This window comes from Lycium ferocissimum, chromosome 12 (assembly GCF_029784015.1).
Source record: "Lycium ferocissimum isolate CSIRO_LF1 chromosome 12, AGI_CSIRO_Lferr_CH_V1, whole genome shotgun sequence".
Lineage (NCBI taxonomy): Eukaryota > Viridiplantae > Streptophyta > Magnoliopsida > Solanales > Solanaceae > Lycium > Lycium ferocissimum.
The window spans coordinates 36,755,849-36,778,240 of record NC_081353.1 but is presented as its reverse complement, the minus strand read 5'-3'; the positions used below and the strand labels follow the sequence as shown (position 1 = coordinate 36,778,240).

Here is a 22,392-nt window from a genome sequence, read left to right as displayed (position 1 = left end):
GCACTAATTAAGTTCACTGTGATATACAGATTACCAATTAAATACTCACTCGAAAACACAACCATCTCTGCAATGCAATATCAAATGAAAACCAACGTAAATAGGTGAAGAAATGACCAACTTGTCGCTTGAGTTCCATTATCGTTCAAGTAAAGCCAGTTTGTTTTGCTTTTGGTACTAACAATTAGGGGAAGGTCCCGTTGGCTATTTGTTTCAGCAATCAAAATATATCGCTACCAACTACACGAGAAAAAAATAGCTCATCACAATTTCACCGCATTCACATACAAAGTTTATAACTGATGCCATCAGACACTTGTTACTGGTATAAAGGCTTTTCTTCCACATTCACATACGAAGTTATCAGAGGATGGACTCATAAAAGCCTCCACAAATCATTTTTCTTTCTTAGATCACAAATATTAGAATATTTCAATAGGCAGAATCTCTATGTAAATAACTCTCAATATCAACTTTACACGCATCATTTAATCAGTTACCTTGAGAAAAATATATTTTCACTGTCCAGCATATAAATCAGCCCCTCGCTGCATTACCATGCCGTTGGTTTCTGAAGTAGCTAAGAAGTCCCTGAGCCTGCATGTTCGCCCCCACATGTATATTTTAGAATACTTGAACTAGAATAGAAACAAAGTGCGACGTAGAGGTGGCAAAATTAGCTCGTGAAAATATAACCCGCCCAAGTTTGGACTGGTCATTGACCCGCCCATTTATTAGCTTAGCCCATTTCAGCCCATCACAAAATCAGGCTGATATGTGTTAATTAGCCATTTTAAAGAAAAAAGCTAGTTTTATTAGGTACTAAAACATTATAAGAGAACAAACAAAGAAATTAAAACTTAATAAGAATTAAGCGGGTTGGGTTATGACCTGCTTTTTAGCCCATCCCATTTCAGCCCAAGTAACTTTTGGGCAGGTCATTTGTTAACTCAGCCTATTTTGACCCGCCCAAATTCAGCCCAACCCGCCCATTTGACACCCCCTAGTGTGAGGTTTATGCAAAATCGTACCTTTTCTCTGGCTCTTGGGGTGCCAGCCTGTGACAATGCTACTAACGGAGGTACAGCTCCTTCCTGGAGAACCATGTTGCAGAACCTGCTACTATTGGTGCATAATTGCAACAAAGCAGCTGCTGCATTTTCCTTCCCTCTCACAGAGCCCAGCTCAACAACCTCAACCAGAACGGGAATCCCTCCTTCCTGACCGATTGCTGCTCTTCCCTCGTGAATAGTTGCAAGATTTGATAAAACAGCAACAGCCTTGTCAACCATCCCAGCAGCGGGGTCCATCAACTCTACAAGAAACTTTACAGCACCAGCCTGCACAATGCGAGCCTTGTTTTCATGAAGTATTGACAAGTTAAATAGAGCTGTTGCTGCGTCCTTCTTGCCCCTTGGAGATCCATTTCCCAATAAATCCACAAGAGGTTTGATAGCCCCAGACCTCCCAATCTTCATCTTGTTATCCTCAATTACAGAAAGGCTAAAAAGCGTAGCAGCAGAGTTTTCTTTAGCCTCAGCAGTTCCAGTGTGGAGGACATGAATTAGAGGTTCAATTGCATCAGCGTTTGCAATCGAACACTTGTTGTTGTCATTAATTGATAAGTTTAGAAGCGCAGTAACAGCATTTTCCTGTACTTTCATGTCTTCTGAATGAAGTAAGTTGACCACAGTTTGCAATTACAATACGATTATCCATATTGTGCTTGGCAAGTAACCGGAGTTCAGCTGTGGCATCTCTCTGCACGTCAATGGAATTGCTATTCAAGTCCTGAACCAGCTTCCTAACTTGCTTCTCAACTTCCAAAAGATCAGCCCTTCTTTCAACCGTAGCAGAAGAAACTAATCTAGGAAACCTCTCAGAAGGTCTACGCCAGATGGATTGAGTTCGAGCTCTTGTCTCCAGCATGGATGGGAATTCCGGTTCCCTTCGTAATGGCACAGCAGGCTGGGATTCTGACACATCCCCAGAAGTGTCAGTCGCAGCCGCTGCTGATCTTGAGAAAGCATCATTTCCATCACCAGAAATTGCAGGTGAAAAGTTTGAATCGGATAGTGTGCTGGGTGCCGAGGTGGTTCTATTATGACCTACAAGGAAGTGTTCATCGGCTGCTAACATACTATGACCATGTGAGTTTATCTCTCCAGAGTGGGCCATTCGTTCTTCAGAACTCTTAATAGATATCCTTTCAACATCCAGAGCAAGCATATTACTAGCAACTCCAGGTGAAGAATCTTCCGGAGATGAACCTTCTCTTTGGTTTATACTTGATGAAATCAAACTCTTCCTTGGAGAACTTAAAAGGAGAGCAGAATCAGGTGACGAAGAGTGATTGCCCCTTGGAAGGGGAAAACCCTGGGTATCCCTGGGCACACCAGAATCTGCATGTGCTAGAATTGAAGACTTCATCGGATCAGGCAGCTTTACATTGTTTGATTCACACCAATGTGCAATAAGTGCCTTAACAGTGTAATTAGGAATGAGATTTGTGTGCCCCAGAATTTGCCTGGTCTTAGGACAAACAGTAAGACCAAGATCAATCCATTTCCTTATAAAAGCTCGCTCGTAAGTTTGTCCAGAAGCAACAATTACGGGGTCCGTCATTAACTCAAGTGAGAGGGGGCAACAAAAATCAGGAGGTATCGGCACAGGGGTTAAGGTCTGAGACTGTTTCATTGTGACGAAGCAGTCGTGCATATGGGAAACAAGAGCTATAATTTGCTCAATATATTCAACTTCCTCAGTCTTTTCAGCTTGTTCAGCGTTCTCCTTCAATTTTTCAAGGGCCACAAGCTCAATTAAAAGCTCTTGGTTTGACTTCAATCTTAGGCAATCGGCAATTTTTGCAAAGCTGTCTGAGTTTGCTCCCAAGCCTTCCATTTGAGCCTTAATAGCCTTTGTGATAGTCATGGATATCAGTTCATAATCCACATACTTAATTTTCAGTATACAGTGCTGCAATCCAAATATACGACAAATTTAAGGATGACAAATTCTGACTGGCAAAAAGAGCAGAGAGGAACATTACAGCTGGGGTGGGAATAGGGCAAATAGAAGGGAAAAGTAGATCAGGAATGACCTGTTTTGGCTCCTACCTCAAGAGATGTCAAAGTTGTATCAGCAGGAAGGCATTGATGAGAAGATTTAAGTAGCTCGAGAATTTCAAGACTAAATGTTCGAATTTTTACAATCAGTGATTCAGCTTGCAGGACCTATAGATCATCAACACATCAACGATATAATATATCTGCTCAAAGTATTAAAAAGCATTAAATGTAAACCATAAATTCTATAAGTGGTTTGCAATATTTTCATCATAGCTTTTTTTCTCTTGCTTCTGGAAAATGTTTTTCTTGAGCCGTGGGTCTATCTGAAACAGCCTCTCTACTCCACAAAGATAGGGGTAAGATCTGTCTACACTCTACACTACACCCTCCCCAGACCCCACTTGTGGGACCACACTGGGTATGTTGTTATTGCTGTTGTTAAATTCTGTAAGTGCCCAACATCCCATTATCATTCAGTTTGCTGGTTATGAAAAAGAATAAATGGACTATCTGTTTATCCAATAAATAAAGAGCATAGATCTGGGAACATACAAAATAAACTTTACTACCCAGCGGTTGCAAGGTTTCACACAGCTCCCTCAGTTCATCAACAAATTGAGCTAGTCCGGCAAATGCTTTCTGAAGCAGCTCACTGGAAGCTGCTTCAACATCGATAATGGCCTCAAGAATCGGCTTTAAAATCTTCAATAGATCCTCAGTCTTGCAATAATACCTCTGAACTAGTTCATCGCTTATGCTTTCGATTGATGATAAAGGGAAAAATTGGGAGATGTTGTTGAGAAGAAGTTTTAACAATGATATCTCCATTGCACCTGGTCAAATCCAAAAGTAATCCTCAGTTAATTGAACCGAGCGCAAAACCTGTTCCAGAAGACACATAAATGACAAAAGATAAATGCATACGGTATATGGTCAATATATTGTATAAATAATAATGCTGAAAATTCACAGAAATGACGTCAGTGATATGTATTTGTGTCTGCGTGCGCACACACAAACATGACTTAGCTAAACTACTAGTAAGCACATAATATCAAGTTTACATTCTTCCAGTCTAAATTAAGATGGACAGTTTTTTTTCTCTCTCTCTCTTTTTTTTTTTTTTTTTTTTTTGTAAGGTTAACAAAAAACAGTACAAAATAGATCAAACAGTTGGCATCTCACTTTATCGTAAAAAATTTTCTATTTCTTTGTTCATATGTATTTGTTATTCATGCTTATGATTATTAATCTTGGACTACACATATATATTTGTATTTTTTCTCCATTTGCGCCTTTTTCTATTAAAGCCCACGCTTTATTTGCACTTTGCACTTAAGCCCCAAAGGACCTTAGAGCTTTTTTGCGCTTTTCGCTTTTGATAACACTGGTTGGAACATGAGGTCATACCAGACTTAGATGGATGCACGTTAAAACTAGATTAGAAAAAGAATATTAGTGGATTGACCAAGCTCATAAACTAGTCGAGCTTGTCATCATCAGAAATGGCGCTACCATATTATATGTCAACATATTTCTGAAATGGTAAAGAAAAGAATAAAAGTTCCACGAAATGTCAACCAGAATAAGTGCAACTAAACCATGCTTGTCAACCTATCATCTGAAAGATATAGAGGGTGTAATGAAGAGGAAATAACCCAACTATAAAGGTGGACACAGAGGTTAGCCCAACCACTGGTGCAAAGGGGTGTCCCCAAATTTCCCAAATTATGGCTTTACAACGATACTCTATTCATGTGTGAGGCTGAGGAAGATCAACTGGAACACTCAAGCGATATTGTTAGCTTTTTGAGTCAGTGTATGGGCGTAAAATTGTAACTTTGTCAAAGAGTTACAGTATGGTGGGGTGAAGAAAAATATACGTAAAGGATGCCACTTGGAAGAACAATACTTATCCATGCGAAAGACTCACCTTTATTAGCACTATTTAATAGTGTTCTAGATTGCCCTTAAATGTGATCCCTACTAGTGACATGAAAAAGCCAGATAATTTGAGAAAAGATTTTTTGGGTGAAGAAAATCCAGAAATAAGGAAATTTCACCTGTCCACTGTTACAACTCTCAGAAAAATGAGGCTCTGGGATAAAAAATAATTCATCTATTCCATTTTGTATGACACTCTTTTCTTTTTAGTTTGTTTAAAAAAGAATGACATTTTTCTATATTTTGGAACTCCTTAATTTTAAACATCCACATTTTTTTATAAGTAAAAACTTCCCCATTTTATCCATAATGACATAATCTTATCGCCGTAGCAATGTCATGGCATGTTTAAAACCACAAGTTCTAAGGGAGCGATTTTTTTTTTTTTTTTTGATTGATTGGTGAGCTTCATATTCTAAGGGTACTTTTTGTATGTCCTGAAAGTCTATCTTTCTTTTTAAACTTCGTGTCCAGTCAAACACCGCCAAAATAAAATGAAGCAGAGTGAGAATATATAGTTACATAACAGAAGCCTGCACTTTAAATGGCTACAAAAATTTGGTGATGAAAAGCAAGCCTTTGGAGGGATGTAATTTTTTTTTGAAGATGAGCCTTTGGAGGGAATGTAATCAAAACAAAACATGGAATGGAGGGCCCATGAAGAATGAGAACAATAGCTTTCCCAGATGGGGTCATCCCATGGAGAAACATAAGGAACAACTCGGGTGATTTTACTAAGAGGAGACAAACAAGATGGCAGGAGAGTCAGACATGGGTGGAACCCTTAGGGGAAACTTTTCCAGACCTATACAACATTGCAGTGGAACAGTTTGCTGCAATATCGGAATATAGGACTGGGATGGGATGGAATCTCAATTTCAGGAGGAATTTATTTGACTGGGAAGTTGACGGAATGTCACAGTTACTTTGCAGTTGACAAGCTAAAGCTGATGAAAGCCTCAAAATGGTCCCAAGCAAAAATGGGATTTTGTATGACAGAGATGGACTAGGATAGAATCGGTTGAAGCAGGTTCGGGTAGCTAGCGGGGACAGAATGTTGAAAGGAGGAAAGGAATCTTTTGGAAGATAAGACCAGCTTGCATTTTTTGGATAATCTGGAACAAGAGGAGCAGAATTTTTGAAGACAAAACGACAACTATTTATTGCTTTAAACTTAATATATTTGCAGATTTTGAATTTTTTGCTTTAAATAACAACTGTTTTTGGACTTCATAAACTTTCTCTATTGAAGAGAATTCTGTAAATTTTTGGCTGTATATATTTAGCATCTCTTTGTTGCTACTAATAATGAAAGCTCACTCTTACTTATCAAAATCCAATGCTCTGCATACATCTCTATTACTTGTTTTCTAGTTTCACATACTTAAAAACAGCCCAGCTTCCTAATTGGAACTGTTTATACTGATTAAAAACTCTGGAGGTGCCTTGAATATCTATTTCTCCTTACCTCAGATTCCTTTCTATAATGAACTTATAATTTCCCTTTCTCGTTCTCTTTGCCCGTTACCGCAAACAAGATGATTTTAGCGCAACATTTCCAAAGTATTTGATCTAAATACACTCTCGCCATTAGCATGTTTGAAACAGTTAATACACCTACCCAAATCAGCATTAAAAGTTAAAAAGAAAGACACCTATTTGTGTTAAACATGTCTAAGAACATTTGTCTTACAGCAAACCTCCAACAGATATTATGTCCCACATCGGTGGGCATAGTGTGCTTATGTGGGTTAATGGGTTTAAATAGCTTTGGGCTCTCCCACCTTAATAGCAAGCTTTTGGGGTGTGAGTTAGGCCCAAGGTTGTTATACATGATATTAGAGCCACCCACCGCTCTTCGTGCCTGTCGTGCCTTGGATGGTGACGCCGGTGTGGCAGTGTTCGCCCGGGGCTTCGAGGATGACGGATGCGGAGCATGGTGGTTTGCTATGTCCTACATCGGTGGGCATAGTGTGCTTATGTGGGATTAAATAGCCTTGGGCTCTCCCACCGTAATAGCTAGCTTTTGTGTTATGAGTTAGGCCGAAGGTTGTTACAACAGCTTATGAAATCTGCACCAGATTTGGAACTCTAGCAGTAGCATCACTAGATTCACAATTTCACAGTGATAAAAATACATGATATTAATATTTTTTTCTCTAAACGTGCTTGTCAACTCGATTATGACTTTTGCAAACCAAAATCGATGGTGAATGATGTGGACTCAAAAGGCATTAGGATTTCCGTGGGTCAAAAAAAGGCCTTGAAATTTCAAGCACCTATAAACCCTAAATTCACGACACATAAATGACATAATGCTTCTTGATATACAGCATTTGAATATTGCTCCTACAGTGATTACTGGCTCAATGATAGAACATGAATTCGAGACTGAATTTGATGCAAAAAGAGCACCAAGTTTCAAGTCCCATCCATCAAAAAGGTTTTATGTGCGAAGACCAATTGGTCTATGCCTAGGCCTCTAAGCAATAAATCTCGAGCAAGGGTTTTCGGCTCTCAAGGAATTGGGCATTTAAGTCAATATTGTTACTACTGCATAATCAAGGAAGAAGGATACTTGACATTTTTTCGAATCTAATAATTAAGACTTCAAGTTCGACATTATTAAATAAAACCCTATCCCGAAATGAGGAGTAACCAATCCTATTTTGTCCTGTGGCAATAACTTCCTCTTGAACAAACTTCAATTGATATGGAGCATTTAACTCCTTAATTTACTCAAGTTAGAACAATTAATTTAATCAGCAAATGTCCCTGACGCTGACCAACTTACCATAAGGATCAACCAACATTTGAATTCACTTACAAAGCCCCTAGAATCTTTCATATCAAGCTTAATATCTTTCTACTTCAACCTAATTTCCAGGATCTTTCTGGTTAAAACTTTCCGTTACCTTATCATCCACAATTATTGTTGAACTGCTGCTTCAATGCATTAGAAGAAAACTCAAACCTCAAAAGCAATAGAGACAAAGCTAGAGTAAATGAGATCTGAAATTTGGAAACCCAATAGATAAGCGTGACTTTAATAGTCATTATCAATAAATTCTACTCTATAATTGTGTGTGACTCAATTTCAAATAAATCATATGTATCCATTCCACCCATTCACACCTATTTCTTTAATATCAAGAGGATTAATCATAGTGGCACCATTTTAACACTAGCTGTCACAACCCTCTTCCTTTTCTCGTCTCCTGGAGGGTACCTTAAAAAAATCTCCAAAGAGAAAAGAAAAGAAAGTAAGCAGCATTCGCATTTTTCTAATTGAGATAGCACCAAAACAAACGGCATCAACATGGAAACAACCATCAATCCAGCTACAGGTAAATCCACGAACACATTTTTCTTACTAAGCTAGAAAAGAGAACTGCAACTAAATTACACATAACCATTATACATCAATCTTCTATATTCATTCTGCCTAATTGAGCTTATTTCATTCCAATACTGGTAACGATTTCGATTCAAACAAAATAATTCTAAATAAATGAAAAGTAAACTCACCTATCAAAACATTCCAAAGACGATCTATTTCTGATTTCTTCCTTGCTGACCACAGCAAATGAGGCTCTATTTCACCATCCCCTGGTCTTAGGGCTAAGCTGTGGATATAAAAACAAAAGGAAATGAACAAAACACACAAACCTAATAAGATATTGATCAACTATAGCAATAAAACTCACCTTACATACCCAAAAAATCAACGCGCTTTGTCGAAAATTCAAGAACACAATTTTATATTAAAAAAAAAAAAATCAAGAACACATTTTTCCTACTAAGCTAAAAAAGAGAACTGCAACTAAATTATACATACCCATTATACACCAATCAATCAACTATGCTCTAATTGAGCTTATTCCATGTCAATACTGGTAACAATTTCAATTTAAAATCATAATTCTAAACATACAAAAAGTAAACTCACCTATCAAAATATTCAAAAATACAATATTTTTTTTCTAATTTTTTCTTTTTTTACCATGCCATGGCCTTAGAGCTAAGCTGTGGATACAAAAACAAAAGGAAATGAACAAAACACACAAACCTAATAAGATATTGATCAACTATAGCAATAAAATTCACCTTACATACCCAAAAAATCAACGCGCTTCGGCAAAATTCAAGAACACATTTTTATATCAAGACAAAGAATTCAAGAACACATTTTTATATCAAAAAAAAAAAAAAAAAATCAAGAACACATTTTTCCTACAAAGCTAAAAAATAGAACTGCAACTAAATTATACATAACCATTATACACCAATCAATCAACTATGCTCTAATTGAGCTTATTTCATTTCAATACTGGTAAAAATTTCAATTGAAAATATTCTAAACATACAAAAATTAAACTCACCTATCAAAACATTCAAATATACAATCTTTTTTTCTAATTTTTTCTTTTTTTACCATGCCATGGCCTTAGAGCTAAGTGTGGATACAAAAACAAAAGGAAATGAAAAAAACCCACAAATTAAATAAAGATAATGTCAACCATAGCAATAAAATTCACCTTACATACCCAAAAAAAATAAAAAATCAAGAACACATTTTTCCTACTAAGCTAAAAAAGAGAACTGCAACTATATTACACATAACCATTATATACCATCAATCAACTATGCTCACATTTTTCCTACTAAGCTAAAAAAATAAAATCTTTTTTTTTTTTTCCTAATTCCCTTTTTTTTTTCTTTTTTTTTTTTCTTTTTTTTACCATGCCATGATCTTAGGGGCAAAAAAAAAAAAAGGAAATGAACAAAACCCACAATTTAAATAAGATATTGATAAACTATAAGCAATTAAATTCACCTTACATACCTAAAAAAAAAAAAAAAAAAATCAAGATTTTACAAAACCTAACTTGAGATTCTTTGTTTTTGACTATGTTACTAATTTGTATGAATTAGATCCATATTTGAACAAAACAGAGGAGATAGCTAAGATGGGGTGGCGTGGGGTGGGGTGGGGTGAGGTGTGGTGGGGCGGGGGGGGGGGGGAATGTTATGATCAATGGGGTTGCAGGAATTTTGAAAATGCTGACAGACATGCTAAAAGGAGTAGTGTATTAAACTATTTATTTTTATTATGAACTTGGATATATTAATTTCTTAATTGCTAGTAGTATTAGATAAAAGTAATTATAATTAATTAAATAAAAAAGTTCATAATCTTGGAATGAGATAGTACTCCTTTCCTTCCAAAAACAAAGATATTGTATATATGAGAAGTCAAATATTTATAAGTAACAATGTTGTTAGACATTTTCTAAATAATAAATATAAAAATTACAAGTATTTGCTCTAGCATATTTGTGCTAATTAATTCGAATAGTGTCTCTTTTTCTTTTTCTTTTTCTTTTTTTTTCGATCATGTTGTTGAGTTGTTTTCATTTAACGAACAGACAATATCCAGTAAAATTAGATATCGAACAATCTATACCAATTATGACATATTAGCAAAACTTGGTGGAAGAGGAAACATATTTCAGACGATTACAGTTTAAACATGCGCATATTTTAAAGCGGCTAAATTTGTAAAAACTTAGTAATATAGGAATCCTCAAATTGGCTATTTGTGTACTTCATTCGATGGTGGGACGTCATGAGTGTTGGGATAGGTTTCTTTGTCTAATACGGAGTGGAAATTACACCCAATGATCATAGAAATGGATAGTCTTGAACTTTTAACCCCTGCCTAGCGCTCGATAAAAATACCTTTGTTAACTTAAAGTTTTTTTCACAAGAACTGTGAGGCCAAAAGTTCAAGACCACTTACCTTGTAGACCATTTTTATATAAGGGAAAATGACCTAATAATACTATTTTAGACACTATATTACAAAATATAAGAATACTTTTCCTTGTTTATAAAACATAACAACTTAATTACAAAACATACCAAATCTGGAATAATTAAAAGACCACCCTTCCCTTCCCCTTTACTCAGTTTTTATTCCATTTGTTTACAAAACAATAGTTGTGAATCTATGTTTATGGTGAGATTTAATATTATATCTCTCGTTTTCGACACCTAGCATCATTCATGGGTCTGTGGAATCCTTTTCTCAATTGGCTTCTTATGTTTCATTTTATATATAAGAATGGATATATAAGTTGTATTCTCCATTTATTTTGATTGAGAAGTTTGGAATTTGAATGAAACAAAGCTTTATTGAAAAATCAGAACAATTGAAGATTGAATTTCCGCTTGACGGTGTGTTGCAACGATGATGACAGCTGCAACGACGAAGGCGATGACAAAGTCTTTCCCATTGCCCTTATTGCAATTTTCTGTTTTACCTCATAGATAACAAAAGAAAATCTAATTTTTCTGATTTGTTAGAAAATGAAGAGATTTATTGTATGAAAGTTGTATACAATATTGTAGTAGTTGTATTAAATTTCGTTCGAATTTCGAAGCGATATTCGAAATTGCATTAATTTTGTATGCATATTATATGAAAGATGTATACAATGTTATTGTAGTTGTATTAAATTTTCAAAAACCTAATGAATTTTTTAGAAATTTTATAGAGTTATATACATATTTCATACCGTTTCCATATAATTTTCATACACGAAAAATGTGAGAACTCTAAGCCTTGGGTGAGATATAGATATTTCATACACAAAATATTGAGCAAAATTTTTAAGCCTTGAAGATATACACATTCCATCTGTTTTCATACACAAAATTTTGTTTAAAATTTCCGTGTATGTTTTGTAAGAAACCTATCGTTATGTTTTGTAAACATCGTCATATTTTATAAATACACCCTATTCTATGTATATATACGTCATTCTCCCTTCTTATAAATCGTCCAAATACAATTACCACGGCTCAAATGCGTGGGCCCAATCTTTCCCCGGGTAAAGCCCAAATCCACAATTAACCACACTCTTCTCAATTCCAAATATCAATTTCTTCATTTTTTTGCACGGATTGCCCTTCGTTTGGGGTGTCTTTAAATTTTACCCCTCAAATTTGTGGTCTTTAAATTTTGCCCTTCATATTTGTAATCTTTAAATTTTACCATGCAATACATGAACCTTGCCTAAAAAAATGCAATTTTTTTTTTTAAGAAAAAGTTAATTATGTCTTAAATGTCGAGCGGGGTTCGTTATGTTTAACTAAAAGCTGCGAGGGGGCATACAAAATTTAAACTTTACCTTATAAGGCAACTGGTAGTTTACTCATGATTGGTTTTGGACAAAAAAAAGTTCCGTGATAAAGATGCTTTAAGGATTAATTGGCTCGGACTTGAAGTTGTTTAGATTCTAAAGAGTGTACATATTTGAAGGTATCGGGAAGAAGTACGTGGGAATTAAAAAGAAATTAAGTACATCAGATTCAATATTTACATAGGTTTGTACATAATTTAAACACGATTGAAGTGGTTACAAAAAAAATGCAATATATATGAGGGGCAAAATTTAAAGACCACCCCAAAAGAAGGGCAATCCACGAAAAAAAATGCAATTAACCAGACTCTTCTCAATTCCAAATATCAATTTCTTCTCAATTTTCAGCATAGCAAAACTTATAACTTATACTCCTATTATACGCTAAGAAGGTTTTTGTAATGGCTTATTTTAAATGCTTTTTTGGCTTTTAAGCTCTTTTTTTAAAACTTTTGTGATGTTTGAGAAAGATAAAAGGTGCTCTTAATCACTTACTATTAGGTCAAAAAAATACTCCTTCTATCCAGTTTTACTTGTCATATATAATAAAAATAAATGTCTACTTTTACATATTCAGTTTAGAAATTAAAGAGATATTTTACCATTTCATTCCTATTTTACCGCTATTATTAATTGTTGAGTTGGAAACTTCAAGAACTTATTAGCGGCTGCACAATTTTAAAGTATTTTGATTGATTTCAATCATTACGTCACTTAGCAATAATAGGGGAGATATTATATAGGGGAAAATTCGTAGATAGCAAATGTACGTATTAAAAGGTGACAGGTGGCGGTGGCGACAGGTCAGATTCGAGTCTGAGAATAAGGGGTTCCGGCAAAGCATACGAAGCTCCAGATAAGTAAATTGGTAACCCGCTTCCGGAGGCAGAAACTATAAAGGGTCGGGAGGAGCGTGCCAACTCACTAGTCAAACGTCATTTAGTGCACAACCATTACAGAAGACCCCCGAGTTTCCTCCAGCCTTTATTACTCTTTATTGCCTTTTACTGCAGCAGTAATATTGGTAATTGAGGAGGCACGATTCATGGAATATGTACCCCATAGCTTTAGTATAAATAGAGGTACTCACTCTATTGTAAGACATCTGATGCATTATACAACAATACTAAGTGTTCATATTATTCTTAGCATTTGCTCTTTCTTGCTTAATTCGTGGTGTTTATAATGATTCACCACCCGGAGACTCTAGCTCAAAGCCTCTCAAGGCCCAGGCTACACAACTAGCTATGCTTTACTTTTATTTGTCTTGTTAATTATTACTTGCTATTTTATAATTTTGATTACAGTGGTCCACGTGTCCTTGACCACGTACACAAAATTCAACTGTAATGATTTTACGTAAACAGATATAGTAAAAGTGTCATTCCATTTTTAGTTCCTTAATAAGCATGCCAAATCAATACATGACAAGTAAGAATGGACGGAGGAAGTACAAAAATAAGCCAAAAGTCAAAAGTTGAGTATTCCCAATTTATGGCTTTTAGCTTTTTGCTTATAAGCTATTTTTTAAAAAGTCAATCCAAACACTCTCTAAGTTATTTGTGCACTTCACTCAATATTGGTGGCTAGGTTCTTTTTCAAATTTGGATCTTTTTTTGCATGGATTGTCCTTCATTTGGGATGGTCTTTAATTTTTGCTCTTCAAATTGGTGGTCTTCAATTTTTGGCCTTCGCTTAATACCCCGAATAGGTTACTCACTCTCGAACTAGCTCGGGTAAAAAAAATAAAAAATCGCAAGTGTTCATATTTTGGATTCTCTACTTTCTTGCGAATCCAAACTCTACCTTGTGAATTTTTTTAATTGTTGACTAAGTGAGGGGTTTGTACCCGAAACCAAAGAATTTTTAGTGAAGGACAAATTAAAGACCCACCAACTGGAGGACCTAAAATTAAAGATTTGCCCAATTTGATTACCTTGCTATTTGTGTGAGTTCCAATGTTTTGCGGTAAAGCTTAAATATAAATATTAACTCTTAATTTGGGAATACTACATGTGAACATTTTTTTTAATTAATTTACACCTCATAACTAAAAGTGTATATCAATTACATTCCATAACTAAAACATATAAAATAGGTTAAAATAAAAAAGCAACCTTTATATTCACATTTTTCTCTCTCCTCCCTCCCTTCAAAAATGAAAAACATATAATTCGTCTATTTTCTAAACTATGGGCCCTCCATATTAGACTTTGTAAAATTTGCTATATTCCCTTCCTATATCTCTTCCATTTCCTATTATTCCCACTAATATTTCTTTTTAAATATCAATTATTACTAATTTTTTACGCATCTAGTCTTCAATCTTCAAGAAAAGAGAAAATTCGTAAATATTATGGTTGTGTTGTTCTTTGTCCGGACCTCTCTCTTTCCGCTTTTCTCGATCTGTCCTTCATTTGTATTTATTATTTTTGAGTTTTTTGGTTAATTTTTAGATTGTATTCATTTTATTATTTTGTATTCGGTTTTTTTGAATTGTTTTTGTTATTTTTTAGTGTAAATGTAAATTTTTTGTATTACTCTGCCCACTAAAAAAAAATTTGTATGCAACAAGTTGACACAATTTTTTGTATTTATGTTGTTTGAATACCATTGATTTTTAAATACAGGACAAAAAGTGAATACAATGTAAAATTAGCTATAGATGAATACCCGAGTTAAATACATTTGACATAAATACACAATTTGTTGAATACATATGATTTGAATACGGTGAAAAGAATTTTTGAATTTTTTTTTATTCCCGTATTCATGTTTTCCAGTATTTTTGAATACAACAGCCCAAATGTAAATATTAACCGTAGCCAAATTTTATTAATTTCAAATTTCAATTTCCAAAACAGCTGAAAAACATAGGAAAAAAAAAACATAGGAAAAAAAATCGAAAATTGTAGCTTTTGCTTATCCAAATGGCTCCAACACCTAAAGAGAAGCTTAAGGGGTAGTTTGGTTGGAAGCTAAGGATAAGTTATTCCATCATCTCACAGACATAAAATAACACTATAATTTTGGGATAACTAATTTCGAAATTGGTTATAATACCATTTTATCCCAACCAAACGTGGTATAAATTAATCTCAAATATAATTTTGGAATTATTTTAGTCTTATTCCTTGTACCAAACGAGCCCTGGAGGTTCAAACGGCAAAACATGATGTCATCATGAATATATATTCACGTCACTCAATCGTCACATTCACAATTCAATTTTACTTGCATTTACACATTTTTCACTCCTTCATAATTATTTTGATTGCATATAACGTGTAAATTTGATGAATTTGTGTCATTTTCATGAAGGTTGTTTGATGAAATTTAATGAATTTTACACTCAAAGTTTTTTTTTTTTTTTTTTTTTCAATTCAAAATCAGTTCGATTTCACATGCATCACACGTACATCTGTTACGTTTTGATGAATTTTGATGTTTCCGATCAAATTCAGTTCAATTTGACATTTTCATGTTCCTTTGATGAAATTTAATTGTTTTTGCCGCCAAAGTTTCAGATCAAAGTCAGTCAGTTCAATTTTACTTGCATTTACATATTTTTCACTTCTTAATTTAACAGTGTATCTGTTGGAAATAATAATTCAAAATTATAGGAAATTAAAATTGATTAGGATTTGATATTTTAATGTATGTCTAGTTAGAATTTATAGTCAAATTAATATAAAAATAAATTTTCTTGTTTTGAGTTAAAGTAAATTTTATACTATTATAAATTAGAATGCTGCTAGCTATTTTCAAAACAAGTGAAAATCAGAGCGAATAAGAGATATGTAGAGATTCATAGTTTTTATTAATAAAATATTTTCCTTCGGTATCTGTATGAATTTATGATATTTTTATGAAGTTCGATTGATGAATTACCGTGAAAGTTAAATCAGTTCAATTTCACATGCATTGCACACGTGTCACTTGAATTTGTGACACGTCAGCATTGAAGATTTCTTCACGTCACTCAATCGATACATACAACGACCGGAATATAAACAAAGCGTTAAAGTTACCGATCAAAGTAAAAATTCAATTTTACTTGCATTTACACATTTTTCAGTTCTTCATTCTGCTATTTAATTGTGTGTTTGATTGTGTATAACGATAATTTGTAACACTTTCTGAAAGTTCATATGAGCAAGCCGTCAAATTATCTAAGTAATTTTAATTTCACTTGCATTACTAAATGTTCATACTCAAAAAGTCAAGATGGAAGCTTCTGTGTATATATATATCAAAAGCTCCAAAAGTCCAAGATAGACTCCTTTGAAATTAATCTTGTTGCTTGTTTGGTTTCTGTTGGAAGAGCTTCTGATGTGCAGGGAACTCTGGATTCCATCAGAGACAAAGCAACTAGCAGTTTTGAATTGGCATATAACACCGCAAGCTCTTTAATTGAGAGGCTTTAATTGAGAGGCACAAGTACAAGGATGCAGAGCAACTGCTATTATCAGCTCCAAGGTAGGAGACCTATATTAGGCTTTAAATATCTTATAATGTATGAAAAAATTGAACCAGGACTGGAGGAGATTGAATTATGTCATGAAATGTTTGATCGGTGTGATAATTTCACTCATTTCATAACCCTTGGATGAATCACAACTTGAAAGCTAATGAATCAAAGCACTATCAACAGACAACAACAACATACCCAGTATAATCCCACAAGGTGGGTCCTTGGAAGGTAGGGAGGCTGTTTCCGATAGACCCTCGACTCAAGAGAAGATGCCAAGACAATAATAATAATAATAATAGGCAGCAATAGCAACATATAATAAGATAAGTGAAGTTAAAGAAAGAAAGAGAGAAACAAGCAAGCTATATTAGACATCTAAAAAAAATAAGCTAGTGAACAAAGATAATAATACTCCTAATATGGAAAAGAAATCCTCGCGGCCCCCTACTAGCCCTCTACCTTGATACTAGACCTCCACACCTATCACGGGTCATGTCTCGGTAGGCACGCCATATCTGCCCGAATCACACTACGCCACATGCACGGGTCATGTTCTCGGTAGGCGAATCACCTCCTCCCTCTCCCCGCCTTTCGACCTACCCCTCCTCTCTTCGGGCCCACTCACGCCTCCTCTCACACCTCCTCCCCACCGGTGCATCAACGCATCTCCACTGCACATGGCCGAACCATCTCAACCTTCCTTCCCCCATCTTGTCCACCACTGGGGCCACACCCACCTTGTCCCGAATCACTTCATTCAGAATTATATCTCTCCTGGTATGCCCGCACATCCATGTCAGCATTCGCATCTCTGTTACGTTCATCTTCCGAGCATGAGATTTCTTAACTGGCCAGCACGAACTTTCCCTTTAGTTTAGGCGGCACCTTCTTATCGCACAACACACCTGATGCGAGCTTCCATTTCATCCATCCCGCTCCAATACGATGTGTGACATCGTCATCAATCTCACCATTCCCTTGGATGATCGACCCCAGGTACTTGAAACTTTCTTTCTTGGGGATGACCTGAGTATCAAGCCGCACGTCCTCGTCCTCTACCTGTATCACATCATCGAACTTGCACTCCAAGTAGTCATGCCTTAGTCTCGCTACGACTTGAAACCTTTCGACTCCGTGGTCTATCTCCACACCTCCGGCCACTGCGTTACAATCGCTCCGCGACTCGTCAATAAGCACAATGTCATCTCTGTAAGCATACGCATCGCGATACTCTCTCTCGAATGTGTCGGCGCGCGCGTCCATAGCTAAAGCAAACAAATACGCGCCAAGAGCGGACTACGTGCGGTCCATCGTGGATCGGGAAGAGTTCCGAGTCACCTCCAACCGTCCTCACCCGAGTCTTCGGCTCCATCGCTGATGTCCTTAACGGCTCTAATGTATGCTACGGAACACCTCTAGGCTTTCCGACATCTCAAAGACCTCTCGAGACTTTGTCGTAAGCCTTTTCTAGTCAACAAACGCCATGTGCAAATCTTTCTTCTTCTCCCTATACTGCTCCACCAACCTCCTCACAAGGTGGATGGCTTCTGTAATCGAACGCCCCGGCATGAATCCGAATTGGTTCTCTGAAATAGACACTATCTTCCTCATCCTTGCTTCCACCACTGTCTCCCAAACTTTCATCGTATGGCTCAACAGCTTGATACCCCTATAGGAATCAAAGCACTATCATTGGGAAATATTTAAAGGAAAGGGTTAAGTTGGATACAAAGCATTACTCTTTTTTCTACTGATGTTTCCATTTCATTGTGAACTCCAGGAATTTTTTAAAGCTAATCATGTAGTTTAGTCATACATGGTATTGTATTTACCTACAAAGTTTTTAAGGAAGTACATTTGTTAGGTCTAGTATTTAGTACCAGAATCCTAATTAACTTCTCTTTGATGAATCCCATGTGACAAACAGTACTCCAACATCAAGTTGTGTGGAACCAGCAGATAACTTGTTACTTTAAGCTGATAAATATAAGCAAGCTAGTTAAGCTACACAATGTGCTAAAGGGCAATGTATGTACCTTGAATCAGGTATCTACACTGTATGCCTAGTACCTCAAGTTTGCAAAAGAATATTAATAAACATGATGAGATATAGCCTATTCTTTTACCAGGTGGTGCTTGTCTGTGGTGTATTTACTGTACACTCTGGAACTTCCAATTTTTTATGTGCTTGAGGACACAAATGAGAGAACTTGCTAATAGTTGCCGATGAAATTACAGAATTGGTCAGGAAACTCTAGTGGAGGAGAATTTAGCTGATGATGAAGTTGAAATTGAATTGGCACACATTGCTGTTCAACTGGCATATGTTGAACAGGTAAAATTATTGTATAACATGACTTCGGCTTTTCCTTTTGCCTTGATGTGTTGGGAATACATGAATCTATCTGTCTTATTCTCTGTAGGGAGCTTATTTATATTTCTTAGCACTTTGTACTCTTCATTTTCTTTGTCTACTTGATGCCATCAATGAAATCAATTACTTCATAAAAAAGATTACATGAATCGATCTGTTACTCCAGATTCTAGGAAACACACAAGAAGCTGTTGTATCTTATACCAACCTTGTGAAAAGAAATTTGGCTGATGAGTCGTCACTTGCTGCGGCAGTAAATAACCTCATCGCTCTAAAAGGTCCTAAAGACGTCTCAGATGGCCTAAGGAAACTTGATAAGCTAATAGAGAAAAGTGATGGAGCACAAAAGTTCCAGCTTGCTCGTGGATTGGACTTGAAGCTCTCTCAAAAGCAAAGGGAAGCTATATACACCAATAGGGTGCTACTGCTACTTCATTCTAATAAGCTGGATCAGGTAATCAATCTGAAACCTTTAACATTTTGTTTTGTTTCTGGTTTTGTGCTTTCAGGATTAAATGGAAATGTAGAACAAGAGAGAAAGAAGACAACAAGCTACAGCTGTTATTCCATGTTCCCCTTTAGGTGTTTAATTTTAGTTCATGGATTATTATAGGGTCGAGAACTTGTAGTTCATGGATTATTATAGGGTCGAGAACTTGTTGCAGTTATAGCGGAGTTATTCCCGGGTAGCTTGATGCCAATACTTCTTCAAGCTGCTGTACATGTGCGAGAGAACAAAGCTGGTAAAGCTGAAGAAATACTAGGACAGTTTGCAGATAAGTTTCCTGACAAGTGCAAGGTAATCCTGCTTGCAAGGGCACAGGTTGCTGCCGCTGTTGGCCACCCTCGGATTGCAGCTGAATCCCTAGCAGAAATTCCTGACATTCAGCACAAACCTGCAACTGTTGCCACCATTGTTTCTCTCAAGGAAAGGGCTGGAGACATTGATGGTGCCGATGCTGTATATGATTCCGCAATAAGATGGTGGTCAAATGCGATGACTGAAAACAATAAGCTCAATATCATCATGCAGGAGGCTGCTGCTTTTAAGTTGAGGCATGCACGCCTTTATGAGGAGCTTGTAAAAAGCCATGGAAGTATTGAGGCTTTGGTCGGGTTGATCCAAAGTGCTGCCCATGGAGATGTAGAGAAAGCAGAAGCTTATGACAAGCAACTAAAACCACTACCCGGTTTAAAATCTATTGACGTTGATAGTTTGGAGAAAACTTCAGGTGCAAAGCATGTTGAGACTGTTCTTAATGTTGGTGCCACTGAAGCCAAGAGTAAAGATAAGGCAAAGAAAAAGAGGAAGAGAAAGCTCAAATACCCGAAAGGCTTTGACCCAGCCAACCCAGGGCCTACACCTGATCCAGAGAGGTGGCTTCCGAAAAGGGAAAGGTCTAGTTACAGACCAAAGAGAAAGGATATGAAAGCAGCTCAAATTAGAGGTTCTCAGGGAGCAGTCGCTAAGGAAGCAGCGGTTAGTCATGATACAAAATCAAACCAGCCAGCCAATTCCAAGAGAACCTCTCAGAATGCAAGCACCGTACAATCCAAGCCTTCATCGAAATCAAGAAAGAAATCTCGGAAGTAATCAGAGAATCACCTTCATTTCTTGGTTGAGGTTTTCGGGCTTATAAGGCATATTTTTATGGTGCCTTTAGAGTCTAGTGCGAGTCTGCTTTTCACAACTCCATCTGATCCGAATAGTTAGTCGTTAAAAAGGCCTCTGTCAGAGAATTCTGCTTGGCTGAACTATAAGGTTTGGATAATGGAGACATGGATGAGTCCCCCATTACATTTTTGCTCGTACTTGCCATTTTGGCGGCCATGAAAGTCAAATATTTTTCACTTTATTTGGAATTTTAAGGTTGGAGATGGAATTAGAGTTGTGTTTGGTTATAGTTTTCGCAAAGAATATTTGGTTGTTTGAGTATACTGAAAGTGAACAAGTGGGGAAAAAAGTGAAAACAAGGTTTAAGATGTTTTCCAAATTTTAAATGTAACTTCAAGTTGTATTTGAGATTTTCATGGCCAAACGTTGATTTTTAAATAGAGTGAAAACAATTTCCGAAAAAAAGTGAAAAATTCTCATGACCAAATGGATAAATATGAAATATATGTTTGATGTTGCTTTCTCCTGATAATATATATACACACTTCCTAATGAAAAGATAATGCTACTTTTTATGATGTTGTATCCATCACTAGAAGAACTAGACAGCCAATATGTAATTCAATATGAAAGACTGGTTTTGTCAATTGATTTGTAATCTTTTCCAAATTAATAAATTATTAGTTAGTTCATTTGCCAACTAGATATCTTTAAAGCCAGCCATAGAAAAAATGTTAATAATGTGGGCTTTAGGAACTTTATACTCTCGTCGCCCTAATTTATTTGATACTTATACTTATTGTTTAATCGTATATAGGATTTAAAAAAAGAAAAGAATATTTATGTACAAGTTAAATGTAAGTAGAATACAAAGATGCCTTAACTAATAAACAATTATTTTTATCCAATGGACGTCATATCATTGGAAAAGTGAGAATAAATTTTTTCTAAATATAGAAAATAATAGCCAATTAGATTGAGAAGAAAGTAGCAATAATCAGAGAGAAATGTAATATTTTGATTTTTGACTACAAATTTGCATCGAGTCATATAAGCAATCTAATAAAGTAAATTCTTGTTCCCTCTTTGACAGGTTTTCCAGAAAAAGACAAGCCATAATGAGAGTTTGAGCATAAAGTCTTCGCTTCTAATTCAAAGGTTCGAGAAACACTAAGGATAACTCTTAAACAAATCATGAATGTTTTTGTAATTATAAATTATTTCACTAAAATAAAATAAAAAATAAAAAAATATTTTTAAATACGTGTTACTTATTTTTGAAATAAGCTAAAAAAAGAAAGTACAACATATAAATTGAAACGTAAAGAGTATTAGCCAAAATTATTTTACATTTATATTGGTGGAACTTATCAGATTTTCTAGAAAATAGTTGAGTTGCGATTTATCATGATAACTTGTTTATCATTATTATCTCAAGAAATAGATAAGTAAAAATTATTTGTATTAGTTGGAAGATAGAAGATACCTCGTGAAATTAGTCGAGTTGCGCTCAAACTGATAAAATTAATCGACGTCCGCGGTAAAATTAGTCGAGTTGCACACAAGTTGTTTTGGTACACGGAACCGGATTAAAAAAAAAAACCAAAAAAAAAAAAGAAAAAGAAAAGCATCATATACCCACCCACCCCCAACCCCCCTCCCCCTCTCCCACCTAACTCTTTTGACCATTACTACTTTTTTATAATTGC

General features: G+C 35.7%; 1 protein-coding gene and 1 pseudogene across 1 annotated transcript; one reads left to right on the top strand and one right to left on the bottom strand.

Annotated features, from left to right (window-relative positions):
• Positions 1-316: 316 nt before the first annotated feature.
• On the bottom strand, positions 317-8,789 carry LOC132041183 (U-box domain-containing protein 4-like). The gene is given in 6 exon segments (XM_059432009.1): positions 317-597; positions 1,032-1,692; positions 1,694-2,976; positions 3,117-3,233; positions 3,621-3,950; positions 8,541-8,789. Coding segments are annotated over 5 exon segments (2,397 nt in total). The 5' UTR covers positions 3,897-3,950; positions 8,541-8,789; the 3' UTR covers positions 317-537.
• A 7,582-nt stretch (positions 8,790-16,371) lies between these two features.
• LOC132039276 (uncharacterized) lies at positions 16,372-20,868 on the top strand (annotated as a pseudogene).
• Positions 20,869-22,392: the final 1,524 nt, after the last annotated feature.